Source organism: Gobio gobio (genome assembly GCF_949357685.1).
Source record: "Gobio gobio genome assembly, chromosome: 20".
Taxonomy (NCBI): domain Eukaryota; kingdom Metazoa; phylum Chordata; class Actinopteri; order Cypriniformes; family Gobionidae; genus Gobio; species Gobio gobio.
In genome coordinates, this window is record NC_137113.1 from 36651451 (window position 1) to 36677831 (window position 26381).

The window sequence follows — 26381 nt, forward strand, 5'->3', positions numbered from 1 at the left end:
TGATTAATTATGAATATTTGAATCAGTTAATGAGATTAAATTGATGTAGCTACATTAACATTACAATCAATCAATTCATCCTTTGAACACTTAGTATTGATTATTAATTAATTCTAAGAAAGGGGTATTTTTCAGGGACTCAAAAATAATTCTGCCTTAGCATACAGCGCTTAGAGCGTGTAACAAGATCGATCATTAAAGTGACAATTTGTTTGCAGGCAGGGAGTAGGAACCAGATATATATTGTGCACAATCTTTATTAACTAAATCACGGACATGACTAAACTAACATAAAAGCATACATGCACATCACACATACTGTTCATGGTAAGATGGGAAGTGAGAGAATGAAGATCTGGATCGGAACAAAGGAATGAAACTATGGAAACACCTGGGAGAACCATCATTGACTACAAGCTCCTTTGTCTGAACACAGTGAACACAACTACACAGTGATTTGTATATCGTACGTTACCTGTTTTTGTTGTTTTTTTCATATATAAAGTATTTAATTTTCATCAAATTATCAACAAAATCCCAGAGTAGAATGGTTTGTACTATGGACATGAATGATACTTCTGAGTTATGTGGCTTGGTGAGGGAAAGTATTACATTTTGTGAGCAATGGGACTTTTTTTGGATGATAGTTGACTGTTGGATGATCCTGTAGACTTAGGGTGCTTTCAAAGTTTGTGTGATTGCCTGGTCTGAACCTGAGTTTGATTGCTTCTGCTGTTTACCCCGTTGCTTGGTAACGACACCACAGGAGGTGGCGGCAACTGCATAGTGTTGCTCACTTCACTTTTATATTTCTGTTTTTGAACCATTGGTTTTGTTTCCAAAGCGTCGGTACTTAATGGCACTTGTGTCTGCCGCGAATGTACTGCAGATGCCCTAAAGAACTCTGAAGGCGAGCAGAAATGAGATTTACAGCTCTCTGCGTACCGGAGTTCACATGATCCGTACCCCAGACGGTTTTAAGCATGCTTTGTGCCTTCATCGAAACCTTCGTTCATCTTCAGAACACAAATACAGATATTTTTGATGAAATCCGAGAGCTAAAAATAGCGATGAGAATACTTTGTGCTCAAAAACAAACAAAAATAACGTGTCAGTCTCCTACACAGTTTCCGTTGTAAACATTGCAGTGATTTCGAGTTTTACGGCAACTGATGCTGTTCACGTGAGCACAACGACGCATAATGATGACGCGGGAGCTGCACCGTATTTACAACGTAAACGGCGTAGGAGACTGGCACAGGCTAGAATTAAATTGTTGAATAAAGACGTTATTTTGTTTGTTTTTGCGCACAGAAAGTATTCTCGTGGCTTCATAAAATTAAGGTTGAACCACTGGAGTCACATGGACTATTTTAACGATGTTTTACTGCCTTTCTGGGCCTAGAAAGTGTTAATTAAATAGCTGTCCATGGAGGGGTCAGAGAGCTCTCGGATTTCATCAAAAATATCTTCATTTGTGTTCTGAAGATGAACTAAAGTCTTACGGGTTTGGAACAACATGATGGTGATAATTAATTACAGAATTTTCATTTTTGGGTGAACTAACCCTTTAAGATGGGATCCTGTGACCTGGGCCATTAAGCAATACTGTAGTAACTACCTTGAACAAGCTATAATTTGCATAGCACATTACCACATGTAGTTTTAAAATGTGTGAATTTTACACAGGGAAGGTCCACTCACGTTTTCTTCATACAATGTGAAAGTCTAGTTTTTCTGTTATTTAAAAGGAAAAAGGAAAAAAAAAATGTAATTGTTACAAATCGCATTATTCTTGTTTCTCCAAAGGCCCATGAGGGTGGAAGTGCCCAGTCTGAGGGGCAAATGGAAACTGTGGTAACACATATCCTGCATGTGTTTGTTGATGCCCTGCCTCATGTGCCCGAGCACAGACGCTTGCCCATCTTCAGCCAGCTATTGGACACACTAGGCCCGTCTCGCTTCCTCTGGGTCCTGATGCTGCTCTTGTTCAAGCAGCATGTCACACAGACATCTGTCAATGCAACTGGGGCTGAAAAGGTGCGAAAAGTTTCATAGATGCTTTTTAAATATCCAATTGTTATTTTAGTTTTTTTTGCCACTGAATAAGCGATTCATCTCCAAAAAATGCTTTAGTTCACTGGAAATTTTTTGTGTTAAGGGTTTGTACTGACAGTTGTGTGATGTGTTGTGCAGGAGTCTGTTGTTGAGTGCGATCAGGAATTCTGGATCTCGGTGTGCTGTCAGTTTGAGGTAAAGGAGCAACTGACCTCCCTCATCAGAATCCTGCAGTATCTCATGACTTTACCACAGGACAAAGAAGACGGTAAGAACTGCCCACTTCAATGATGAACACAAACCTTTTTTTTTTTGTGAAAAATGATCCATCTCTGAGTCCGTATGATGTGAAAGTGGGCAGACTTAGGGGGTTAACAATATTGTTTTCTTGAGTCTAATCAAGAAAAGTCTTCATTTTGATTAATCAATATTGAATCTGAACTCCCAAGATCAATCTTTTAGTGTATGCTTTTTTATGTTGATGCATGAATAAAACTTCACCAATCATTATTTTTATTGGCGTGCCTGCCATACAATAATCACAATAAGTTTTGTTACTTTTGATTAGAAAGCTTTCAATTTGGCCAACTAAAAAAATATTCTAGATTCTAAATATTTATTATATTTTAACTTAACCTGCTAATGATGTTTTATTTATTGCATGTCTGATTAAATCATGAAGAGCCACTGTTTAAATTCTTATTTTTCACTACATTTTTGTATCATATTAAAAGTTGCCTTTTGTGCAATTTAAATGCTTGCCATACACCTCAGTTTTAATTTGTGTTTATTATATATAAAAATGAATAGCTATTGAATATAAATATTTGATGATATATTAATGTACCAAATGTTTTTCCTTAAAAAAATGGATATGTACTATAGCTGATGTATATCTAAATGCTATTGAATTGAGAGGTCAAATCAAGAGCTTATGAATTGGAATAGAATCAAATCTTGAAATATGTTAATACCCAGCCCTAATTGTAAGAATTAGATGTATGACATTCAACAACAAAAAAAAAACCAGACAGAGAAGAAAATTTGTTTGATATTTTCTCTGTGCAGCTCCGGAGAAAAGTAGGACCCGTGGAAGAAGTGCGGTGAAGAAGGAAGAAACCATCTCTGATCTCATTTTCAGTGTGGACGCGCATAGTGGCAAAGACCTTCGCCATTTTAAATTCCTCTCCATCTCTTTCATGTCTCAGCTACTTTCCTCTGACAGATTCGTTGGGAAGGTAGGTTTAGAGCTGGAAGCAGTTGATTTAATGTTGATTATTAAAATACCAGGATTTTTCAATAAACATCCTAAATGTGTAATCTTTTGACTGATAGATGTCTGACTGTGAGGACTTAACAAAAGGCACCTTACAGACTCTTCTGCAGGAGTGAGTTGAAGCTTAAATACAGTACTTGACTTGATGGTGATTGCTTGTGGTGTTGTTTGCGGGGTGTAATGATTGTGTTAACTTGTTAGTCTGCTGGTGGACGTTCTGCGCTACATCCATGCAGTTGCTCGATGCGTAGAGGATAACTCGGATAAACCCACGGCTAAGTACTGGAGAGCTCTGCTCAGCAAGTCCTATGACACCCTGGACAAGGTAGGAATCACTGCATTGATACAAATACATTTATATTGAATGACACTTTAACACAGTGGCCTCACAATGCACATCTGATCAAACAACAAGCATACAGTCAGTTTTTATACGGTGCACAATATACATAAAAGAAATAGAGTAACATGATACGTTTCTACTCTGAACTGAACCACAGTCCGTTTTCTTGAACTGGTGACTTCATTGAACAGTTGTATAGTTGCATTTATGCATATGCATAAAACATGCTGTATTATGTAACTTTCAGGTTAATGCACTGCTACCCATGGATACCTTCATTATGGTAATGAGAGGACTGATGGCAAATCAGTTGGCATCAGTAAGAAGAAAGGCCATGGAATTACTTAATAACAAACTACAGCAGCGGACACACTGGCGGCAGGAACAGGTAAAATTAAAATTCAAATTGTCATTGCACAAACTGATTTTAAACACTTTAGTAAATGTTTTATAACTTGCATGAACTGCCTATTCTACATTTTTAATAAATGCTTTTAAATATTAGCTCATCTCATAATCATATATAGGGATCCTCCGATCGATCGGCCAGAGATCGGTATCGGCCGATAATCATATTTTATGACTCGATCGGTACTCACTAACTTGGCCGATCTCACGAACCGATCGCAATTTGATGACGTCATCGCGTGAGGGCGTACGCGTGGGGTAGATAGTAGCAGTAGCAAATATTCAAACTAGAGCTTTGAAGGCAGAAGTGAAGAAGGGTTCCATGTGAACAGCAGTTGAACACGGGTCAGTCGGTCCTAAGGGATGGGCGAATGCAGAAGAATAGCGGAGTACGCAGATTGAGCTGATGCAGGGAAAGTGCATGATACAATTTGTCCTAAACATGACACATGCTTTGTATTAAGGGCTTTAAAATAACTGGCAAGATACGCGTAACTTATAGTTTAAAGCAGCTTGTCCTGTCACTGTCAGACGCTCTGAGAGATACTTGTGCTGACAGACAGATAAATACCTGCGTTGTTTAATCCGTTTGAAATGTGGTGCTTTCCTCAGTGCATAACTTACATTTCACAGGGATATTCTCCATCTGTAAATGTTAGAAAGTCATGCAAATATGTCAATTTTTCTGTCAGGAGACGACGAGCCTTCTGCATGTGAATCTCCGCTAAAATTCTGACTTCCGCGAGCGCCGCCGCGCGCATCCGCGCCAGGGATGCCAGGTTTCACAACAAAACCCGTCCCGCATTTGGGGGGTAAAATATGTGTTTTTTTGGCATGGTTGCCTACTAAAATTCGCATTCCAGGGGCTAAATATCACGTAATTGAGGTCTCTTCAACCCACGGACATGAAAAACAGCCCGCGGAAACAGTGTTGAAGTAGCCCAATTCCGCGGGAATATGGGGGACTTGGCAACACTGATCCGCGCCAAACAGACGGAGAGCTATATGATAGGAACGAAATAATTCTGACTAAAGTATACATATTTCTAAAATATTTGTTGTTGAACAATAAATGTGCCATATGTTGAATTTTAAACCTAAAAGTATGTATATTTTTATGGAAGTGACCATTATAATTGGGTAATAAAATATAGGCTAATATGCTTTTGTTTTTATTTTCATTTTTAGTTCAGCGAATTAAAAAACAAAATTATTAATACATGCCTACATTACATTCACTGTATTTGTTTATAGCCTTCTATATCAACATTGTTTTTAGGACATCATTGGCCAGGATGTGAAAAAATTATTAATTATTAAATTATTATTAAAATAAATAGTTTTTTTTTTTTATCCAAATAGAAAAATTTAGAATATACTGCCTGATAAGTAATAATAAGTATCCTGATATGCATAGTGTTATGCAGAAACCCCATTTAAAAGGCATATTAAAATGTTCACTGTATAATGAATAATTTTTGTGATTATTTAGTACCCTGTTAAAGCAAGTTACATTACAGTACATAATTACCATACAAAATTTAACAAAAATATAATAATCTGGAAAAAAAAAAGGTTAACAGTGATCAGAGAGCTTACAAATCAGTGAAGCATTGGGATCGGTACTCGGTATCGGCCGATCACCATGACAAGAAATCGGTACTCGGTATAGGCAGCAAAAATCCTGATCGGAGCATCCCTAATCATATAATATTTCTGACAGGTGACTGTGCTTCTGGAGCTCATTGGCAACCTCCTGAACATCGTGGGTCGCAGACACGGACAGGACACTGCACAGGAAGAAGAGATGGCTATCAATCGACAGACGGCCCTTTACAGCCTTAAGCTTCTATGCCGAAATTTTGGCACAGGCCACCAGGAGGCGTTTATACCAGTGCTGAGCAAAGCGGTGGAGCTGGTTGCTAATAAAGATGAGGACAAAAACGTCATGGGGAGTGCTCTGCTGTGTGTGGCGGAGGTTACCAGCACATTGAAAGCGCTCTCCATACCACAGTTGCACAGGTACTGTTGGTTTTTACGTGTACGTTAGCAAATGCATACAGTGCATTAGCTCTAAATTACATTCTATGGCTCGATCTGTAGTCAGTAAATTTGGCTGATCTCACAAACTGATCGCAATTTGATGATGTAAAACCACAAAAAGTTGCCGCCGACGCGCATGTGAACAGTGTTTACAGATGAGGCTTTTGCGCCACGTTCTGCTTTGTAACTTCAAAAAGCATTTGTAAACCATAGTAAATAGCTTTTTCATCATTCATCTTTTTTTCAAATGAGCCCACACACAACATAACGTGTAGATCTTGAGAAAATCCTCACTGAGTGATATGACATGCTGCTTGGCTAAAGCTATAGGATCATTTTCCAACGTAATTTTAAAAGTTCAACCAATGGAAATTAGTTCTCTGGTATGGTGGATAGGAAAGATGTGTCAAGAACAACTGGACATTTTTTTACAGCTGGAGCGCACTTCGATTGCATCGATCACTCAGATTGACAGGTCTTGATTTACTGTGTGCCATAGGAGCCCACAGTTGAAACAGCACTGGGAGATCATCACTCATTAACCATGATCTTATTACTTATTCTATGCAATTATAAATATTTTTATGCTTTGAGGCATTTAAGTAGTTCTTGTGTTCAGTAAAGGTTTTTGGACTTTTGATAAAAAAAGGCTGCCATGGTTCCAACCAGGGGTCGATCGAAATGCTTTGGCTTCACTTTTCTGGATCTGTGTAGCACACTTGGTCCAGATGGGTTATTGAACCAAAGAACCCGTTCGAAATGAACCTCCAGAGTTGAAAGTCAACTGTTCTGTCATGTCTGACTCAAAAAGAACTGAATGGACCGGTTCTAACTAACGGTTCTTTTTTATTCTTTCACTTAATTTATTTCTGCATGTTGGATCATCAATCTGGAACTCAAGTTTGATTCAGTTCGATTTTGTTCACTGGTTCGACCAGTTACCTGGCCTAAAAGAATGAATTCGTTCAAGAGTCGAACATCACTACTATACTCTCAGCTCACACATGCACCTTATTTTACTAATCAGTTGGTCCACAAGGTGGCAACGCTGACATATTTTAAGATCTGTCAGTGCAAGTTGCTTAAAATTAAAACAGCTCAAACATGCATTTTAGTCTGGGACTAGGCTTAAGCTGTCTGTGAAACCAGCCATCAGCGTATCCTTTGGACTTAGTTGGATTTTACAGTGTAAAAGGCATCCAGTGTTTAAAGTGTAAAGCTGACAAAGAGCATACATCACTAATTGAGTCTACTATTTTTAAAACATACTCAGAATTGAATGATCTTCATGACTTGTATATTGTGTTGTGTGTTCAGGCTGATGCCTGCAGTGCTGGACACTCTAAAGGAGAGGAAAGACCTGCAGAACAATGAAATCTACCTGCTGAGTGCCGTCACAGCTCTGCAGCGCGTATCAGAGACGCTAACACACTTTATTAGCCCCTACCTGCAGGACACAATTTTGCAGGTCAGTATCAGTGTCACCTTGTTACTTCAAGGGTTAGCTCACCCAAAAATGAAGATTCTGTCATTGATTAGTCACCTTCACGTCGTTCCTAACCCGTAAGACCTTTGTTCATCTGTGGAACACAAATTAAGATAAAATATTTTTGATGAAATCCGAGAGCTCTCTGACCCCTCCAGCAATTTAATTAACATGTTCAAGGTCCAGAAAGGTAGTAAAGACATTGTTAAAATAGTCCATGTGACTCCAGTAGTTCAACCTTAATTTTATAAAGTGTCGAGAATACTTTTTGTGCGCAAAAAACAAACAAAATAACTTTATTCAACAGTTTCTTCACGTCTTTGTAAGTTTTCTACGCAGTTTACGTTGGTCAGCTCCTGCGTCAGCATCACACGCATGCGTTGTGGAGCTCACGTGAACATCGGCCAATGGTAAGCCGGTGTTCTGGCATAACTCTGAAGCGCTGCACTGTATTTACTACGTCAACAGCATAGGAGACTGACAGGCGTGAATAAATTGTTGAATAGTCGTTATTTTTGTTTGTTTTTAGCGCACAAAAAGTATTCTCATCGCTTCATAAAATTAAGGTTGAACCACTGGAGTCATATGGACTATTTTAACAGTTTTTACCTTGAAAGTGTTAATTAAAAAGCTGTCTATGGAGGGGTCATAGAGCTCTCGGATTTCATCAAAAATATCTTCATTTGTGTTCAGAAGAAGAACAAAGGGCTTACGGGTTGGGAACGTCATGAGGGTGAGTAATTAATGACAGAATTTTCATTTTTGGGTGAACTAATCCTTTCAAGACAAACCTTAGAGTAGCATATGTGATTCAAATACATTTTATTTACAAGGGTTTTTTTTATTTTTCTTATTTAAATCTTCTCATTTTTTCCTGGTGTTCTAGGTCACCCGCTTAACTCTGCTAGCCGAGCGACTGACATCTTGCCCTCAGCTGTCTGTACGTCTCACGTCTCTCAGCTCCACTCTTGCCACAAAGGTGCCTCCCAGGGTCCTCATCCCCATAATCATAAAATGCTACTCCGACATGGTGGATGTTCATCAGGTAGGAATGGGTGTATTGCTGAAAAACTGAAGAATTTGAAATGTGCATGAATGAGAAAATAAAGCTTACTAAACTCGAAGCAGTATTCATGCTCTGACTGACACTCGAAGTGTGCATGCAGAAAGTCGACTGTCACACCCTTTAATGGTCAAATACACACAGTGATGTCAAAAAAGCCTGTCTTGGTATGTATTCACGTAAACACAGTTGATACACTAATACGATTCAATTTTTTCTAAACTGTTTAAGTTTAAAAAAGGCCTAAAATTCTTGCTACCGTCTGTCATTGTTAATCAAACAAAAGAAAAAGAGAAAAAACACATTGCTCTCAACTGAATAGCTTTAATAAGGATCAGTATGTTTAATTCATAAGTGAAGACTGTGCAGTGTCTTATTTTGATCTAGGGGTGTCACAATATACCGGTATTGACGATAATCGATTTCGCGTTAATTGGGGGTATCGCAATATATCGCCTTAACATTAACCCATAAAATGACAGTTACACAGTGTTAAACTCTCACATGTAATGTGAGAATTTAACTTTTTTAAAGCTTTGAGTAAACGGAACCGTTTTTTTAATGGAGGGCTTGGCTAAACGGGCCAATTAGAGAGACACGTCTCATTAAAAATGTCTACAAATTTATAAAACTTATCCGAGATCAGGTTAAAACCATAAACACTGGTTCAATGGTGGCGATCAGTGATTCATGGGTTCACCAAGACCAGAAAATTTGAAAAAATTTGAAATAGTTATGGCGTAACGAAGCCTTGTTAACTGAAGTCACATGATTTTGCCAGTTTGATGAACGCTCCGTTGAAAGCGCCCATCACTAGTGCTAAGAGAAAAATGGTTAGCATTTTATTCTCTATTAGATTAGATTAGATTAGATTAGATTCAACTTTATTGTCATTACACAAGTACAAGTACAAGGCAACGAAATGCAGTTTAGGTCTAACCAGAAGTGCAATAGCAGCAAGTGCAGGATATACAATGGATGCGTAAGTGCAGGACATGGATATGTACTGAATATGTATAAATATGTATAAATAGAGAGACGTTATTACTATAAACAGAACTGAATTTACAGGTGAATATGTACAGTGAATAAATATACAGATGGCTATTACTATAAACAGAATTTACAGGTGAATATGTACTATGAATACAATATACAGATGGCTATTACTATAAACAGAATTTTACAGATAGAGGTATACAATAATATGCTAGGCTAATATGAGGAATAGCAGTGGATTAGGGTAGTGCAATAAATTATGGACAGAGCTATCCGGAAAAAAAAAAAAAAAAAAGTGTAAAGTGCAGTGGAAAGTGGTTGCATATTACAGTTAGAAGTACAGTGCAAAATGCAAATGTAAACATTGGTACTATACAGTCGGCAGTGCAAATGAGCATAATCCAGTTAAGATATGGCAGTGCAAGATGCATATGTAAACAGTTGTTACTGTGATAAACAGTCGGTAGTGCAAATAACAAAGTGAAGGAAGATGTGAGGTAGGAGAGTTATCAGTTTATGAGGGAAGTGGATCAACGGGGGTTTGAGTTCAATAAAGAGACAGCTCTGGGGAAAAAACTGTTCTTTAGTCTGCTGGTCCTGGTCCGGTGGATCCTGAAACGCCTGCCGGAGGGCAGGAGAGAAAACAGTCTGTGGGCTGGGTGAGAGGAGTCCTTGAGGATGCTGCGAGCTCGATGCAGACAGCGTTTCCTCTGGATGTGTTCGATGGCAGGCAGTGGAGTCCCTGTGATGCGCTGGGCAGTTTTCACCACCCGCTGCAGTGCCTTGCGCTCCGCAACAGAGCAGCTCCCATACCATACTGCCACACAGTTGGTCAGGATGCTTTCTATTGCGCAGCGATAGAAGTTCACCAGGATAGCCGAGGAGAGCTGATTCTTCCTCAGTGTCCTCAGGAAGAAGAGGCGCTGGTGAGCCTTCTTGACCAGGCTGGAGGTGTTGGTCGTCCACAACATGTCCGCCGAGATGTGGGTCCCCGGGAACTTGAAACTGGAGACACGTTCAACAGCCATTCCATTGATGTGGATGGTGTCGTGTGTGCCTCTTGACTCCTTCCTGAAGTCCACGATGAGCTCCTTCGTTTTGGTGGTGTTGAGGAGCAGGTTATTATCAGCGCACCATGTGGCCAGGTGCTGGATCTCCTCCCTATAGGCAGTCTCATCGTTGTTGCTGATGAGACCAATCACCGTAGTGTCGTCCGCAAACTTGACGATGGAATTAGATCCATACACAGGCTTGCAGTCGGCGGTGAAGAGGGAGTAGAGAAACGGACTTAGCACACAGCCCTGTGGTACACCAGTGTTGAGTGTGATGGATGTGGAGCAGGTGAATCCTGAACGAACATTCTGGGGTCTGTCAGTTAGGAAGTCCAAAATCCAGTTACACATTGAAGTGTTGATGCCCAGGTCTCCAAGTTTGGCTATTAACTTGGATGGGATGACAGTGTTGAATGCTGAGCTGAAGTCAACAAACAGCATGCGTGCATACGTGTTCTTATGGTCCAGATGGGTGAGCACAGAGTGCAGTGCCATGGAAACAGCATCCTCTGTGCTCCTATTGCTGCGGTAGGCAAACTGGTGTGAGTCCAATGTGGATGGTATAGAGTCTTTTAGGTGTTCCAGGACCAGCCTCTCAAAGCACTTCATGACGATGGGTGTGAGTGCTACAGGGCGGTAGTCATTAGGGCACCTCGGGTTAGAGTGTTTCGGCACTGGCACAATGGAAGTGCGTTTAAAGCATGTCGGTACAGCTGCTTGGGCAAGAGACAGGTTGAAAATGTCTGTAAAAACCCCAGCGAGCTGCTCTGCACATGCCCTGAGCACACGTCCAGGGATGTTGTCTGGTCCAGCAGCCTTGTGTGCGCTAATCCGGCTCAGTGCCTTGCAGACATCTGTGGAGGAGAGTGTGATTGGTGGGTGGTCAGCTGAGGGTTTGAGCTTGGTGGCAGTTTCTCTGTTGTCTCTTTCAAAACGAGCATAAAAGTAATTTAGCTCGTTCAGGAAGTTGACATCAGTGGCTGCGGGGGTGGAGTGGGTGGGTTTGTAGTCACTGATGGCCTGGATGCCCTGCCACATGCGTCGAGGGTCAGAGTTGGAAAAGTGACCCTCTATCTTTTTATTAAGTGTAATTGTTCCTCTTGTATGCAATGGTGTAATTCATTGGCCAAAAAAGAAAAACAAAATGAAGGTAAATTTGACTAGTGAAAAATCTGATATCGAGACAGCCCTAAATTGATGATTCAATATCTGTAGCATTTTGTACCTGAATGCTAAACCTACCTGAAAAAGTTATTCTAAACTAGCCTTATTTCAAAAAAAGTCTTTGTTCTATTGTTTGTAATTTGCCGTTTTGTTTTTATTTTAATAACTAAAATAAAAAATACTAGAAAATACTAAAAAAAAAATTATACTAAAAAAGAAAATCTAGAAATTACTGCCACAAAATCGCAAAAATCACAACAACAAAAAATTTAACTCCTATTGTTATTACAAGCGTTTCATTCTCAGCTGATTCCCTTATCTTACCTGTTGCAGAAACGTCTTGGTCCACTGATGGCCATCCTGAAGGAACATATCGCTCACATGGAGAAGGACCAACTCAACAACCACCAATCAGAGCTCACTTCCTTCTTCCTGTCTGCTCTTGATTTCCGTGCCCAGCATTGCCAGGTACTGCACACCCCTGTTTCAATATTTATTTTTTCTTCAATAAGTGCACTTGCTGATGATTACCAATTTAACTTTATTTAATAGGGAGATCTAAAGACGGTTGGTGTAATTGAGGGCTATGTGGTTGACTCTCTGCTAGTGCTGGTTATGAAACTTTCAGAAGTCACTTTCAGACCTCTCTTCTTCAAGGTAAGCATCTATTGTTTAGTGTGGGGGGAAAAAAAGACTTGAAGGGATAGTTCACCCAAAAATGAAGCCCATGATTTACTCACCCTCAAGTCATCCTAGGTGTATATGACTTTCTTCTTTCAGACAAACACAATTGGAGTTATAATAAAAAATGTCCTGGCTCTGCCAAGCTTTATAATTAGGGGTGCACCGATCCGATATTAGGATCGGATATCGGCCGCGATACTGACAAAATAGCTGGATCGGGGATCGGAAAAATTAACAGATCCACAAGCCGATCCAGGTGTTTTTTTCCGTCGCAGCAGAACCTACGTCATTCGTCAGCTTCACGTGTGTCGCATGCTAGAAGGGAGCGAGCCAGAGATTCGGCTGTGTGGAGGAGATATTTCACGCTTGCCACGCCAACTAGTTCGTCGCTGTTTCGAGGGTATTACTGCAAAGTCAGGGTCTTTCCTGCATTGACATTTTTTTGACGGCCAAAGCCTAATTTGATGAGTTATTGTGATTTACGAGTGATGTAGAACAGATGCTGCGCTTGTGACTGAGTGACAGAGAGACCGATCTGAGAGCTCCTCCCCCGCGCGCGCTCTCTGGGTCTTCAAAATAATCAGTGTTCGCTCTCATATTTCACATATTAGTCCAAATCAAAAGCTCGGAAGACCGAAACCATGTTGCACGTGACACATTCGGACAATTTTGTCCTTGAATTATCACTGGGTGTGAATTGCGCTCAAAAAACATTGACTCTTCTCTGACCAGCTGACATAAAGCATACTTTCAATAAGCGGGAGACAAATTATATCCAGTTATGAAGTGTTTTCTGTGTGTTGACATCTTTCGCGATGTTCTAACAGACGGGATTCGCACACAACGCGTCTGCTAATGTCCGATTCGTGACCTAATGACTCCTTTGAACCGAATCATTTTAACGACTGGCCAGAACAACTGATCTGTCCAACACTGAACTCATGAACTCAGTTTATTAATTTACTCAGAACGCAACTGAAATGAGAACACAAGTGTGCTTACCCATTTTAGCAAGAGTGGGTAGTAAGAATTATTTTTAATTATCAACAGTATTTCATCTTATTTCTGTTGACAATGTGTAGTAAAATAAATAGGCCTAGCCTACAATCATTTAATCTGGAGTGAGGTGAAACCAGAACAAAGTTGTTATTAGCTAGCTGAAAATTTTTATTAAATTGCATATGGTAGAAAATTAGACTATTTGTTAATTTGTAATGCTACTTTTTAATATTGATATGATTATATACCAAAACAATTATCTGTAGTGTAAAAAATGTTTGGTAACTGTCAGATTACTATTGTATGTTTGACCAATACACTGTTTTTTGTTTCCACTGCTACATTTTATTTATTTAAAGAAGTTAGATTACATTCTATTTTAGATTTGAATGCACAATTGTTTTTTAAATAAATAAGAATTCAACACCTTACATACATCTGTTATTTTGTCTTAGTTATGTTTAGTTTGTAAAGTCTGGTGCCTTTAGTCTCTTCAAGGAAGGTATAAGGTGGAAGATATACAGTTTATTATTAATTCAACAATATATCGGATCGGTATCGGGTATCGACAGATACACAAAGCCCAGGCATCGGTATCGGTATCGGGACTGAAAAAGTCGGATCGGTGCACCCCTATTTATAATGGCAGTGAATGTTGCTCTGTTTTTGAAGTAAAACTTTGAATCGATGCGTTTGTAAGAAAAATATCCATATTTAAAACTTAATAAAGTAAATGACCGGTCGATCGTCTTCCGTATTCAACTTAGGGAAAAAGTGTAGTGCCCGCGCCTCTCGCAGTTCAAAATGCTTACGCTACGTCTGACGACATATATATATATATATATATATATATATATATGTCGTCATATTATTATATAATATATATAAACAAATAGCTATATATCGGTATCGCCGGGGACTGTCCCATATTCCACCATGAGAAATCGGGTCACGCTTGTTGTCATCTGTTGACATTGTGCAAGCAGAATGTGGCAGTTGGTCGGTGTTGTTTTTGCCCCGTCCCTCCTCCACTGTGATTGGACGCCTGGGTAAAAGTGACACTGGCAAGTGCTGCGTTTTACCTAAAATTGAACATTCTTCAACGCTCACTCAGCGCTTCGTCACATTTCTTGTGTTTTAAAACCATGGCGCTCCCATTGAAAACAATTGGAAACATGCTCTAGCCTCAAGGAAAAAAATATTTGGTGGACTGGACACGGCCTTAGTATTAGTGTTAATGCAACTAATAGACTTGCCACTTGTTCTAATGTTTCTTTGTCCTTGATTTTATTAAAACATTTTAAATAGATTTTTAAAATCTTTTTATAAACAATGTTTACTTCTAAACATTTGAAGGCTACATGCTGTTTAAATGCATTATTTATTTATAGTTATCTTCATAAATAATACTCATTTAAATGTATAGTTTTATAGTTAAATTGTTCCAACAGTTTTTGCTATGGTACCAAAATTGGCACAGAGAACAGTGTAATTTTAGTGTAATCAGACTACTGGAATTTTTGATTCTTTGACACTTGTTGTAATAATTGCCAAAAGCTCAATATGTACTTGTAAGTTACTTTGGTTATATATTGTCTATTAAGAACATTAGAAGTGTCAATGCATGCTGATTGAATCTCCTTTTTACTTTTCTGCAGTTGTTTGACTGGTCAAAGAGTGACGGTGCCTCTAAAGACCGGCTGTTGACATTCTACATAGTGGCAAACCGATTCGCTAATAAACTCAAAGGGCTGTTTGTGTTGTTTGCTGGGCAACTGGTCAAACCCTGTTCTGATCTGCTGCAGCAGCTCAACATTTCCCTCACAGGTAGTCTGCACAAATCAGTATGTTTGTATGAAGTTCTGAATGCACCTGTAATGCTTCACCATCAAACCATGCTAACATTCTTTGACATGACCAGATAATGCTAGGAAGAGATGTGGAGTAAAATGTTTTGTGTTTTAGAGATATAACACAACATTTCAGTCATTTTTCTTGACACATTTATTTAAAAATAATGTCATTTACTTTGACCTTCACCTTGTTTGTCTATAGGCAAAGCCTTCTTTGATTCAGAGGATGATGATGATGATGAAGATAACGTGACAAAGAGCGTCTTGCTGCTGCAGTATGTATTGGACTGCCTCCACAAGATCTTCCTCTATGACACTCAGCACTTCCTCAGCAAGGAAAGGGCTGATGCTCTGCTGGGTCCTCTGGTGGATCAGGTCAGTATAGCACGTACATTGAATGTGTCAAGAGCTACAATCTATTCCCCATTTCTGTTATTTCATTGCAATTCATTTTTCAAGTTATGAAATAAGCAAAGTTATTGGGTTATCTGTTGCCATTTTAAAATTAATAAAAAAAATGCATAAAAGTTCATTTGGACAGTGACTTGAATACTCTGATGGACCTGTTTTCAGCTTATTAATTAAATATAAATTTTATATTTCTTGGGGTTAAAGTTTAAAAAAAAAAACATCTAGATGCTGTAACTTTCCTGAGATCATTTAAAAGGCGGAAGTTTTTGATAATAGTTGATAATAGACTTGTTTTTTTTTTTTAACAAAATAGAGGTCATGGCAGTCTGACCAAGTGTTTCTCAACCCTGTTCCTGGAGGCACACCAAAAAGTACACATTTTGGATGTCTCCCTAATCAATCATGCCTGATTTAGCTCATTGTAGAGCTGCCAAGACTTGTCAAGGTCATGGAGACAACCAAAATGTGTACTGTTGGTGTGCCTCGAGGATTTAGGGGGTTATAAATGCTGGTGTAACCAACACGCAGGAACCTATTTTGTTGTCAAGTGGCTATGTGTGCGTCTCAATCCGCTCCCGAGCTCGTGAATCAGTATATCATGTTCACGAGTTCAGGCACTGGTAAGGACAGTAAAGGACGCTGGCTCACTACACATTGGGACACTGATGACTCGATTTCCGGCGACGTGACAACGTCCTCATTGTACAACATCGTTACTGGTATTTATGAACAACAACAGAGCTGATATCTTTGACATCACTTGTAATGTTATTTAAAGGACATTGTGATAAATACTTTGTTGCATATACGTGCAACATTTCAGCCGTAAATAAATTATAAATGTTAGCTAGACTGTTCATAACCTGTCTAATGATGTATGTTTATGCTAAAATATAATAAAATAATGGTTTCAATTTTTAAAAACGCATATCGCATGTCATTATGTGTAGTAAGTTGGTTCACGTGATTTAAGTTTTGCGCTTAGGAACTTCCGTTAAGGGAGCATAGTGAGCATCGGTGCACCCTGAGTTTTGCAGTGCATTGGGGGACTTTTTAGGGCGCAAACGTTTCAGTGCACTGGAAGGATTCTACGATTGAGACAGCCCTTAAAATGGCCAACTCCGTGATCAGTGCCCTGACTCCTGAACTTGGGAGCTGATTGAGACGCATCCAAGAAAACCATGAAACAGGAAATTAAACACCCCTCCTGTAGACCCTTATGACTGTCAAAATTGATACAAAAATGTAATAAAAAGTTGGATAATTTGACTCTTGTATGATATGGCCAGTTCAGTTTGTCAAATGGAATAACCCCAAGAAAACGTAAAATTTTCATGATTCAAAGATATATTTGTTTAAAGGTCCCGTTTTTCGTGTTTTTTTGAAGCTTTGATTGTGTTTACAGTGTGCAATATAACATGTGTTCATGTTTCGCGTGTAAAAAATACGTAACGAGTTCTGATTGTGCCAGCGGTTCCCGTGTTGTGATTCGACAGCAGCTTAGGGCACGCAGAGCGCACGTTACCGGAAAGGTCACGCCTCTCACCATAACGGGGATGCATGCGCTCAATGATCTCCAAGTACAGCGTCCCTGGGAAAGCCAAACAAAGGTGACTTGACTCCGGGATGAAAATAACAGCGTCTCGACGACATGGCGACAAACAAACTATACGAACGCAACACTTCCTATTCTCCACGCGGGAGCAGCAAGACCACGCCCCCTTTTTCGCGTGTTCTTGTGGGCGGAGGTTAGTCGACATACTGCTCTACTGACGTAATTAAAGCAGGAAATACCAGGATGTAGTCCTAACCGGCCGTTCGCTGTAGGCTTTGAAAGGGAACTTCTGTTAAATAAAAATATCTCGCTTGGCATTGAACTTTGAGCTTTATAATTTTACAGGTATTATAAATGCTCTAACAGCAACATTACACACTAACTAAAGTTTGAAAAATGGGATCACAAAGAACAGGACCTTTAAATACTTTTAACTTGGAAAAATGTGGTATTGATATAAAGGTTTTTCCTGTCATTCTGGTGTCTAATGAATTTGTTTTTATGTGTGTCTAAAGTTGGAGAACATGCAAGGTGGAGATGAGATCTACAAGAGCCGCATTACCGACCATTTGCTGCCTTGTATTGCCCATTTTGCTGTTGCCATGAGAGACGACTCACAGTGGAAAGCTCTCAATTATCAGATTCTGCTTAAGACGCGTCACAGTTCAGCCAAGGTATGCAGATGCTTGAGTGTGATTAAACGTAAAAATACAGTGATCAAGTGATGTACTAATGTGTGTGTGTGTGTGTGTGGTACCAATTTACAAAATTCAATTATGAAAATTGGTATTGAAATTCATATTTGTGAATAATTTGTTGATACCTTCTTTCAAAATTGCAATTAGTCACTTGTAGTTTGTAAGTTGCTTTAAATAAATGTGTCTGCTTAATGAATACATGTAAACAAGCATCCAATGGATGCACTAATTCATGCACACCAGCTGCCATTTCCTAATCAGGACTGAAATAGTTTTTTAACAAAGAAGCTATTTTTGATGATGGTTAATATGCGCCAACAGCGGGAAACTCTGTATATTCGTGCAGTGTGTTAAATATGTCAAAATATCAAGTCCGATTTGAAGCTTGTGACACAAACTCTCACATCAACTCGATCACTTTATTTAAAGTTCATGTAGGTATGTGCCGGTATCAAATTTTCATGTTGCGATTAATTGCTGAAGCTTTTATCACGGTATACGGTATTATCACGATATTGAAATAAGTTGCAAAAAAAGTGTTGTCATACTATAACAGGTTAAATCACTTTCTTATAACAAAAGAACCAAACATTTAAATACAATAAAGCAATACACAAAAATGTATAAAGTAAACAAATATTTAAAACAGATTAAAGTGCAAAAGAATTATAAAGAACAATTGGTATGCTGAAATGTACATTTAACTAAGATTAATACATGCTTTAGAAGTATTTTTCATTGTCAGTTTGTTAATGAAGGAACTAATGTTAAATACTGGAGCCTTGTAGAGTGTGTGATTGAACAACAGTCAGAACATATTCAAACAATATCTAGGGCATGTCATTTAGTCCAGATTAAAATATAAAATGCAAGTTTGAAAATGAATAGCCTTAAGTCTTTAAGTATTATGTATTCGGTTATGTGATTACTGGGGAAACGGCTGCATTTCTGCTGTTCCGTCAGCGCCCTCTGCTGTCGAAGAATGAATGTGCACTTCAGCGTGTCTCCTCATTCCGCCATGTGCTCGGCTCATGCACGGTCTATTTACATCAGTGCGTGTTCCTCTTTGACCTGTTTTTCATTTTAAACGGTTGATGGGTAAAGTATTCATAAAATTCATTATAAAAATCTGAATAATTCATAATAAATAATTATTCACGGTATTTTGAAGTGCCCACGATAACAATATTGTGCATGTTCATTATTGCGGTATATCGTATTACCGTTTACCGGCACATCTCTACGTTCATGTAAACACTATGATCGGATTCATCAATCACAATGATTTAATTCCAAAATTAACACTCTGTAAATGCCAAATGAATAAAAAATCGTGAATCGTTTCAGAGTGAAGCACAGCATTGTGTTCATTTAAACGTAGTGGCTCGTTTGCAGTAAGCGCTGCTCTACATCTGTCCATCTCTGCAAGCGGTGTGAGTGCGGGTCACTAACATGCATTTAAAAACACTAACGTGACAACCATCTTCCCCAATATATAATGAGTCATTTCTTTATTAAAGGGTAACTAAACCCTAAACCAACTTTTTTTAGTTAATGATCTGTAATACTGGGGCTTTATTAATGCTGTTCATTGATTCGAGTAAATGTTTTGACATTTGAATATAAAGTGTTTTAATTCTATAAAATATGGTGTAAAACCGCCAAAGTGCTGCCCTCTTAAGGTTGAACGGTGGCTACTGCAGTTGAATTTTCCTATTGGACATTGTGGTACATCGTGACGTAGGATGGCACCTCCAACGGCTCACTATCTGCGCCCCTAACACGAGCTCACCACGCCCTCAGAAATGTTTCCCCCAATCACATGATGAGAACGGCTTCACTCCAGTATGAACTGTCATGTTACATGAAATAAACATTATGAATGAAACTGACTTGACACTTGCTTTAACATTGTATTGAAGAAAATACGGTTAAATAATGCAGTTGTCAGTACACGTCAGGCTTTTCTTGCGATATTATTGCCGCCCGTCATGTGTACAGATAATTTTCATACATGAGACGCGCTTTCAAACCCTGACACGCAAGCGGTTGCCGCGGACGCAGATAGATTAGGTCAGTTCTCTTGCGCGGCTGCTTCACTAGCATCGTCTGCATCGGGAGTTAACGCAGTTTGAGCAGCGGCTCGCATTGATAAGGCTCCGGGTTTGTGTCTACAGACAATCCACCCTCCTCCACTTCAGGTGAAGGTAGGAGAAATGACCGCTCTGTTGCAAAGCTGGCATCACTCCATTCATTCTCCATCTCTGCGACTCGCGAGTCTGACAGCTGTCAATCAATCCATCACTGCGGGTCTCGGGTGCACGCCCTCCGCTCAGCCCCGCCCTCGGTTCGTCCCCTCTGTGTCCGCCGGGCTCTGCCCACTTTTCCAGCATTTTTTGAAAATTGCCAGTGGGTGGAGTTAAGCTCTGAGCAGGGGTTTAGTTACCCTTTAATTTGAAAGCAAATAAATAAAGACAGGCCTAAATATTAGTGTAAATAATATTAATGTCGCTCTGTAAAATTAAAATTTAGTTATTATTACTTTTTTTTTTTTACAGTACAGTAGAATTTTTGCAATATTAAAGCTGCTGTCCGTAACTTTTTTAAGATTTACAAAAATTATATAATGAGCATGTACAACATTGTACAACGTTTTTGTCTTACCCTGAATCATTATGGTACACTTGTAATAAGTGTTTATATTGGGACTATTTCAGACCGGTCTGTTAGGAAACGCTGCGGAGGAGCACAATCCCTGCGTGACTCGCCATAGACATAAACAGAGAGAAGTAGCTCCGGCTATAATGTTCTTCCGCAAGACGCATGCAGTTCTGTTTATTAACCACTAGAGCACAAAAAGTTGCGGACCGCAGCTTTAAAGGAGCTGTATGTAGGACTGTGGCCAAAACTGGTACTGCAATCACTTTCAAATTACTGTAGAGCGGTGTATCCCCTCTCCCCCTACCCCTGACTCGTGGTTGCCACTGCCAGATAGGCTGCAGGATCCAGCAGGAACGTAGGCTGCTACACGGAGCTTTCAATGGCAAGTGACGAGTCGTACACAGTTAGTTTTTTTTCTTTCTGTTAATTATGTTTATGCTTCAAAAGCGATGTTTTGTGAGGTAATTATGAATCGCAAAAATTTACTAATGGCGATTAGCCAAATATAATCGTAAATATGAACGCTCGTATGTGACAGTACATTCCCACAGGAAAAAATACTATAGTATATTATAGTAAAATTACAGCAAAGCTAAATAACATTAGCAATGGTCATACAGGTCAACTTGCAGCATGTTTTGTCCACTATATATGCGAAGAACGAATGAGGAATAATTTTTACCGAGGTAACGTTAGGCTACTGTCTCAAATACGTTTTCACATTGCCATAATAGGTGTGCTAATGTTGTTTTCCTCAGCGTCCCAGCATAATGACAGAGAAACGGGCTCTGATAATGCATTACTAATGTTAGCAATGACGACTCGCCGTTTTTATTTACCAAACAATTCCTTAACGTTACCTTTTCAATTCAATGACCCACCTCCTCCATCTGCGCTAACCTAATGTTACTTTGCACGAACATGCATAACTTTGTTCGACTGTCATGAATATTTGAAATGTCCATTTACATTAAGTACAAGTTAGCCAAACATAGATGAACCTTACCTGTCCAGGAGAAAATTAGCAACGTTGGCATCAGTTTTCAAATTATTCTCAGTTTTCAGCCGTCTCCATCTTTCAAATGCATCTCTTATACAAATCCTTGTTTTATTTCGGACACTGTCACGACGTTTTTCTGATTCATAACGAGGTCGTTTAGGTTTCGTAAAGTTAGACATTGTTTATCCAAAAAGTTTATAGCTGCAGCTGTGGTAACTAGAGCAGAGCTGGCAACCCGAATGCAGAAACACTACTGACGCGATTGGTAGATAGGCGGAGGGTGGCGCTTCAGGCCAAAACACAACATGTCAACATCAACATCAGTTGAGGGCTGCAACTTCACTTTTAAAATGACAATATCTTGGCCGGACAACCGTTGTCAGTGATATAAGTATTTGAAATGAACATGATTTCTTAATGTCTAGTGACATATCAGGGCCATTTTATGATTAATTGAAATACATTTCTTACATACAGTTCCTTTAATATTTCTTTATTTCAACAACAACAACAAAATTACGATTCTAAAAATAAAATGGAGGGTTTCCCACCGGAACACGCCCACTCAGCCGGACTGAGTGGCAGAAGAGCTGCTACATGACTGGATTTAATAGAAAATGCGAGTAAAACAAACAATTATTTAAAATATATATTATTTCAAGTTTGGGCTCAGTTAGTGTTCCTTACATCTTCCCAAAGATCCAGTGATCCATGGACACTGACATGCAGACAGGAATAGTGTTTCCTGACATTTATATGTGCCGTAGGTCTAAATTCAGTTGATCGTGTGTGTGTGTGTGTGTGTGTGTGTGTGTGTGTGTGTGTGTGTGTGTGTGTGTGTGTGTGTGTGTGTGTGTGTGTGTGTGTGTGTGTGTGTGTGTGTGTGTGTGTGTGTGTGTGTGTGTGTGTGTGTGTGTGGTGTGTGGTGTGTGGTGTGTGGTGTGTGGTGTGTGGTGTGTGGTGTGTGGTGTGTGGTGTGTGGTGTGTGTGTGTGTGTGTGTGTGTGTGTGTGTGTGTGTGGTGTGTGTGTGTGGTGTGTGTGTGTGGTGTGTGTGTGTGGTGTGTGTGTGTGGTGTGTGTGTGTGTGTGTGTCAGTGTCATTTTGTCCAGCCCTAAAACTTGTATAGTTTTTTTTTTTTTCAGTGTTTATTTCAAAACATCCAATTATGCGTTTTTGTGTGTTTTTCGCGGCATTCACGCTGAAACCCAATGCTACCACTCATTGTTTTTTTTTCACGGCTGGCGGTGATGTCACATGCACACGCGCTATACAGGTGTGTTCGACTTGAAGCGGTCCTGCGCAGACCGATCACTGTATGACATCAAAGTACTGAGAGCAATTAGAGAGCAGATGTCTCCGTCATTTGCTTTCAAATTGGTACTTGGTATCACTTGGTACTTTGTCAAGCCGATCGTTCTGCACAGCGGTCAAACACACCTGTATTTTCTTTTTTATAAAATAATTCCGGTTCGCTTCAAGTTGAACTCGCCTTACGTTTTTTTTTTCTGCTTCAGGGTAAGGCACCTGTGATCTAAACAAATCCTTATGGACAAAATAAAAGACTGACCTGCATTTTTTTGTTTTTGAGAAAGGAAGAAAAAAAACTTTTCAATTAGTACCCTTAATCGCTGAATTTCAGCCCATGCTTTATTATGTGGTTCTATTTAAATGCAGAAGTGAAAATAAATGTCCATGTTTGCATTTCTGTTCAGGTGCGTTTCTCTGCACTTGCCATGTTGCTGGAGTTGGCAAGCAAGCTAAAGGAGAACTACATGGCTCTTCTGCCAGAGACCATCCCATTCCTGGCTGAGCTCATGGAGGGTAAGAACATTACATCAATATTTAATCAAACAGCAACACGTGATTCTGTAACTAAAGTACACAGTGTTACCAAGTGTTATCTTTGTTACTGTTTTGAGCCTGCTTTGAGTTGTGCTTCGGGAACACTAAAGGGATAGTTGACCCAAAAATGAAAATTACCCAATGTTTTACTCACCTTCAAGCCATCCTAGGTGTATATGACATTGTGCTTTCAGACAAATACAATCAAAGTTATATGAAAAAAATGTTCTGGCTAATCTAAGCATTATAATGGCAGCCCAACATTTGAAGCCCAAAGAAAGTGCATCCATCGATCCATTATAAAAGAAATCCACATGGCTCCGGGGGGGTTAATAAAGGCCTTCTGAAGTGAATCGATGGTTTTGTTTAAGAAAAATATCCATATTTAACACGTTATAAAGTAAAATATCTAGCTTCAGGAGGACCGCCTTCTGTATACAACTTGCGAAAAAAGCGTAACTGGTGCTACATATGAGGTTGATCTGTGAGAGGTGTTACACTTTTTCCGCAAATTGAATACGGAAGGCGGTCCGCCGGGAACTAGATATTTTACTTTCGTCTGAAAGAAGAATGTCAAATACACCTAGGATGGCTTGAGAGTAAGTAAATTATGGGATAATTTTCATTTTTGGGTCAACTAAGTCTGTCATTTTTATAATGTTTCTTTAACAGTCAGGAATATACTTCAGAATTCAGACTTCAGAATTCCTCCTCCTTGTTTTACAGATGAATGTGAGGAAGTTGAGCACCAGGTGCAGAAAGTCATTCATGAAATGGAGACCGTCCTTGGCGAATCACTGCAGAGCTACTTTTAATCCCAGCGAGACTTTCACATCATCACCGATGCTTCTTGCATAATATTTACTGATGAACTGTTTTACTAGCACATGCGTCAGTCTGCCCGCAGGATCCACAGCACACCTTATCACCTGACTGGCAGCTTGACCTGTCCTTTGTGCCCAAAACATGCATATGTAAATGTAAATGTGTGGCTTTTTACAAGCCAAAAATGAATGGATGCCTAATGCTTTTTCTAAGGTTATATAAAAAAAAAACGACACGCATGATGTTTAAATGTGTCTAATGTTTTTAAAAAGGAATGATTTTATGGCATTGAATGACATTTTTGTAATGCAAACTAAACTAAACCGTAATCTGAATATCATAAAAACAGTCTGGGAAATGTGCCTTTTTGTTTGATTGAAAAAATGCAGCCATGCATACACATTCAGATCTAAGCTGCTTGTACGCTGGTTCTAACTTTCTGGAACACCTGGGAATATATTATGTGATGATTCTGCATGTTATTGTAAATAGGTTATATGAAACAAAAAAGAAACTATGACTACAAAAAGCCTGGCCAACATGCACCCAATGCCTTGCATTTTTAACTGTATATCAATCAGTTCTATGCTTTGTCTATTATTTACTATGATGCAATCCTTAACTAGATGAGAAAGAGTTACGGTTACTTTTGATCCCTTGCTTTTTTATAGTTTATTCAAAGGCAATGGACCACAGGCATAGTATAAATAACTGAATGTAACCTACATGCAATGGGGTCACTGTAAAGTGTAGGCTACTTGTTGGTGTGTAATTACTGTATAAATAACCAAGTATTGGGTAGTGAGTGGTGAGTTTTTTAAATTTTTTTAGATTAAATCTACTGGATTTGAAGGTAAATGTATCTGAGATAACTTCACCATTAATTACATAACTGCTCTCACTTAATTTTAAACATCTTGTAATGACACATTTTTATACAGCAGTAGTATAACATCCTGTGTAGTCTCAATATGAGCTGCATACTAATTCAGAAATGTTTTTAACGTAGATAAACGTGAGTTAGTTACTTGTAGTTATGCATCATTTACTGTTATTGTACATGTAGTAACGTGTAATTCACTTAAAATGGTGTGGCCGAAATATTTTTATATTTTCTAACAATAATACTTGATGTAAACTTTGTAGCCTACTTTTGAGCCAGTATATATAACCTATACCTATGTGACCCTGAATGGAGGACGAGAAATGACTTAAGTATAAATAAGTAAATAAATGAATAAATATGTAAATGCAGAATTAAATCAATGTACAAATACATAAATAATTGAATTAATTAAATAAATATATGAAGAAAAAATATAGAAATACATAATTGAATGAATGAATAAATAATTAAATGCTGAAATAAATGTATAAATAAACAAATTAATAAATAAATAATTAAATGCTGAAATGAATAAATAAATTATATGCTGAAATAATTAAATGCTGAAATAAATTTATGAAGAAATAAATATAGAAATACATAAATAAATGAATGAATAATTAAATGCTCAAATAGATAAATGAATGAATAAAAAAATAATTTTGTCAAAAGTGTAATTTTCAATTGTGCTGTTTTTGTATCATTTGTGTTATACTATAATTTTTCTACATTTATTTATGTATTTCTACATGTATTTATTTTTACATTTATTTATGCATTTTTACATTTCTACATTTATTTATTTATGCGTACCAGTCATAAGTCGCACAGTATATTTGTGGCAATAGCCTACATTTTATGGGTCAAAATAATCAAATTTTCTTTTAAATGCCAAAAACTTTAGGATATTATGTAAAGATCATGTTCCATGAAGATATTTTTTAAATTGCTTACCGTGAATATATATATATATATATATATATATATATATATATATATATATATATATATATATATATATATATATATATATATATATATATATATATGTAGCCTATTAGTAGTAATATGCGT

The 26381-nt window shown here is 38.4% G+C and overlaps 1 protein-coding gene across 1 annotated transcript in view; it reads left to right on the plus strand.

The window, feature by feature from the left end:
- Positions 1 to 25692, plus strand: part of heatr1 (HEAT repeat containing 1) — a 56058-nt gene extending 30366 nt beyond the window's left edge. Inside the window, exons 30-45 of the mRNA XM_079801273.1 lie at positions 1810 to 2040; positions 2197 to 2326; positions 3127 to 3296; positions 3394 to 3446; positions 3536 to 3659; positions 3925 to 4065; positions 5809 to 6107; positions 7446 to 7596; positions 8501 to 8659; positions 12226 to 12360; positions 12445 to 12549; positions 15234 to 15402; positions 15631 to 15803; positions 17910 to 18068; positions 23467 to 23575; positions 24323 to 25692. Coding sequence (XP_079657399.1) covers positions 1810 to 2040; positions 2197 to 2326; positions 3127 to 3296; positions 3394 to 3446; positions 3536 to 3659; positions 3925 to 4065; positions 5809 to 6107; positions 7446 to 7596; positions 8501 to 8659; positions 12226 to 12360; positions 12445 to 12549; positions 15234 to 15402; positions 15631 to 15803; positions 17910 to 18068; positions 23467 to 23575; positions 24323 to 24411 — 2397 coding nt within the window. The 3' untranslated portion in view covers positions 24412 to 25692. The remainder of the gene's footprint in view (positions 1 to 1809; positions 2041 to 2196; positions 2327 to 3126; positions 3297 to 3393; positions 3447 to 3535; positions 3660 to 3924; positions 4066 to 5808; positions 6108 to 7445; positions 7597 to 8500; positions 8660 to 12225; positions 12361 to 12444; positions 12550 to 15233; positions 15403 to 15630; positions 15804 to 17909; positions 18069 to 23466; positions 23576 to 24322) is intronic.
- Positions 25693 to 26381: the final 689 nt, after the last annotated feature.